At 52.1% G+C, this 3,721-nt stretch overlaps 1 protein-coding gene across 1 annotated transcript in view; it reads right to left on the reverse strand.

Annotated features, from left to right (window-relative positions):
- Positions 1 to 975, reverse strand: part of ZIC5 (Zic family zinc finger 5) — a 6,606-nt gene extending 5,631 nt beyond the window's left edge. Inside the window, 2 exon segments of the mRNA XM_007467225.1 lie at positions 1 to 936; positions 939 to 975. The exon segment at positions 1 to 936 is cut by the window's left edge and continues 11 nt beyond it. Coding sequence (XP_007467287.1) covers positions 1 to 936; positions 939 to 975 — 973 coding nt within the window.
- Positions 976 to 3,721: the final 2,746 nt, after the last annotated feature.

Genomic DNA, 3,721 nt, shown 5'->3' on the forward strand with positions numbered 1-3,721 from the left:
CCGCCGCCAGGTTCAGGTTTAAGTTCACGGCTCCGTAGCCATGCAGGGCGGCGGCTGCAGCGGCCGCCACCGCACCGTAGTGCGCATCCCCCGAGCGCGGCGCGAAGGGCGGCTCCCCACGGCCGTACAGCTCAGCCGCCGCGGCTGCCGCCGCTGCCGCCAGCCCCAGGCGCATCTGGCCGTTGAGCGGGTGCGGGTGGAGGGCCCCCGCCCCCCCGCCGCCGCTGCCGTCCGGGCCAGCGTAGGTGCCGCTGGCCGAGATGAACATGCCGGCCGAGTGGGGAGGCGGGGCCGAGTGCTGGGGGGAGCCGGTGCCGGACCGCTGCTCCCCTCCGAGCGGGGCCCCGTGCATGGCCGCCGCGGGGGCCGTGGCGGAAAGGTCCCTCCGGAGGACGAAGTCCCTGCTGTGGCCTTTGCCGCTGCTGCCGCCGCCGCCACTGTTGGTGGTGGTGTAGCCCGAGAGGCCAAGAGGAGGGGGAGGGGGTGAAAGGGAGGGAGGAAGAGGAGGGGCTGGGGGCGGGGGCGCGGGCGCGGAGGACTGCACGCTACCGCTGCCCCCGCCGCCAGAGTAAGTGCCGGCGCCCGGGTGCGAGACCGAGGCTGCAGCGCGGGCGGCGGCCGCTGGAGCCTCGGGCTGTGCCGGGAGCGCCTGGGAGGGAGGCCTGAGGCCGAACGCGCTCGCCTGGGCCATGTGCTCGGGTCCGAGCGGAGTGATGGCCACGCCGGGGTCAGCGCCCAGGTCCCGAGGGCGGAGGTGCGCGGCTGCGGCGCGGAGTTGGGAGTGGGCGGCCGCACTGGCCAGCGCCGGGAAGCCTGTCATATTCTGAAGTGGCCTGGCCTGAGCCGTTGCCAAATCCGCTAATCTCAGCGCTGGCGGGTTCCTCTTGCTCAAAGGGGTCTCCATCAGAACTACACAATCAGACTCATAGACCCTACTGGGGGGACTTTTTTCCCTCTGCCCGCCTTCAAAAACATGTATATGTTAGGCGCTCTTTAACTTCATTGTCCTAGCCTCCGAACTCTGCTTATTCCCGTTCCCACTCTGTCCTCCAGCGACTGGCAGAGCGAACACCACATTTGAGCTGTTCAGTGGGACCGAGATTTTGGAAATAGCAAGGGTGGGATTGGAGGGAGCCGCGTGATTGGCAGCAGCCGCGGCTGACCGATTGGCTCCCTTTCAGGCTCAGCGGGCATCCACCCCTCTGCTCCTGGCCGCCTTCGCTTTCGCTTCGCGCCCCTTCCTCTCCCAGAGCCCTGCGTCCCCGCCTCCCCAGGGATTCCCAAGTTGCACTTGCAGAAAGTTTGCTCCGGGCCTGCGCGCGCAGCGTCCCGCGTTCCCATGACGCGCCTTGCGGGGAACGTGCGCCGGCACGCGGCCGAAGGGCGCCTGGAGGCTCTGAGCTGGGGAACCCCCGGGGAGCAAAAGGCGGGAGGGGGCCCCCAAATTCAAAAGCCTTCGCTCACTGCTTGCAGTGTCCCTTCCCTTGGAAGAGCTCCGGGCTGCTGACTGGGGGAGGAGGGTGAACAGATGTATGACCGTCATCCTACTCGTAGAGGTGATACTAGAAACTTCTTATTTGGGAAGGACACTCAGTCTGCCGAGCGCTCACAGAGGGCGCACAGACAGTAGACGGAATGAGGAAGGATATTAAAATCCTATTGGTTGCAAAACACCAGGTGAAGTCAAAAAAAATCTTTCCCCAAAGGAACCGTTTTACCTCGTAGCTCATGGGATCCTTTTCAACATGGTTCAAAGGAGTTGGCTCGAAGTGTAATCTCACTGCTCATCGGTTCTAGATCTGCCACTTCCAATTAGATCTACCGGGGGCAAAAAACATCGGGCAGCGATTCTAACTTTTGCTTCTCGGAGATAACAGTGGCAGGGCAGGCCAAACATCATCTCTCCAGAGGGAAGCGGCTAAATAAACGATACCCTTTAAGCAGAAGTTCTTCCGGTCCAGAACGCACTCCACATGGGTGCCTCAGTTTCTTTGAAAGGACCACAAGTTAGAATTGATCCAATAAAATAATCATTTTATTGGATCAGTATCTTTGCGATTTATATGCTGATAGAATAACCTTTTATCCTGTTATTTTCTAATAAGCTCATCTAGCAGGAGAGATGTTTTACTTGAAAACCATAAAAACTGACTCTAAAAAAATGTGAGCCCTTGGGCTTCCCTGGTGGCGCAGTGGTTGAGAGTCCGCCTGCCGATGCAGGGGACACGGGTTCGTGCCCCGGTCCGGGAGGATCCCACATGCCGCGGAGCGGCTGGGCCCGTGAGCCATGGCCGCTGGGCCTGTGCGTCCGGAGCCTGTGCTCCGCAACGGGAGAGGCCACAACAGTGAGAGGCCCGCGGACCGTTAAAAAAAAAAAAAAAAAAAAAAAGTGAGCCCCATCCCTTTCAAGCGAGTTGCTATCAAATCTTTTTAAAAAGTGAAATAGGTCCTTGCATCACTTTATGTGTGGGGGGGGGGCGGAGAAATGTGACATCCCTCACACTTTAGGGTCCTTACTGCCCCAGAGTGTCACTTCAGCTTCAACAAGAAAACACCTTAAAATTTTGCCATGTTACATGATGCTCAAAAATTAAGCTCAGGGTTTTTGATTTTTATTTTGCTGCCCTAAATAAAATTATTTGAGAAAAAAAAAAGGATAATGACTAAAAAGTGTTTTTTTTTTTCTTTTGGGATACAGTAAAACATGTTACCAGCTTAATTCGTTTACTGTCCAAGTTGTTTTTTTTTTTAAAGACTACATAAAGCCATCATCTGCGAGATCGACCTGAGAAGTGGTAAGAATTATTTTCAAAAGAGCTGATTCGGTAGCCCATTTACATTGGTGCTCACAATGTTTAACAGGGAATTTCCCTGTGAGCCTTGAGAATGTCATTTCTCTTATAAAACTGACAAGCAAACAAAGAAAATAGTACAATCAAATTTCAAATGGGCATTTTCTTTAAGTTTCATGAAGCTCAAATACGGGGAAATAAGAGGCATGAGTGCAAATACAACGAAAACTTTTTAATAAACAACAGTGACAAAATCCACATCTGTATTTGGAGAGGAAGAGTCCTTCCACAATTTTCAAAGACTTAAAAGGTCTCAAGCCACCTAGGCAAGGTGGAGGGAGGACAGTGTCATTTCTATGAATGCTTTATGGAGAAAGCATAATATGTGGAATTGTCACCACTGTCTTCATTTCCTCTCAGAACATTTCAAATATTCCCTTTATTTGAATTTTTTAGCAATACTCATCAATACTTCCATAATGGCAGCTTTGCGTTCAATCCTGCAGGTTATAAGTTCAAAACAAAACAAAACAGAAAGAATGAATATAGAAAGAAGAAAATAAACCCAACCTAGCCTTTAATATAGACTGTTGAGCATTTTTATTGTGCAATAAAATGGGTACCTCCACCTCCTTCAAAATAGCTTTTCCTCAAAATTATAACTGCTTTGTTTTATTGAATTGCTGAAATTTAATGGTTTAATGGGTGAAGGCATGAAGGAAAGGCTGTAAAAATGTGAATAATGGTGCAGCAGAGCCGTGCGGAATCTGGAACCCGCCTCCTTGTACAACTCTTGTTAAACACAGCGTGATATGTAGTCATCTATTTAATATGTCTTAATTCAAATATAGCTCTCTGATCAATTTCTTTTTATGGAAGCTTTAAAACAGAAAGACTTTTAAAGGAAATGTTAGAGATTTGAGTAGCGA

The sequence above is a fragment of the Lipotes vexillifer genome, unplaced genomic scaffold (genome assembly GCF_000442215.2).
Source record: "Lipotes vexillifer unplaced genomic scaffold, Lipotes_vexillifer_v1.1 scaffold291, whole genome shotgun sequence".
NCBI lineage: Eukaryota > Metazoa > Chordata > Mammalia > Artiodactyla > Lipotidae > Lipotes > Lipotes vexillifer.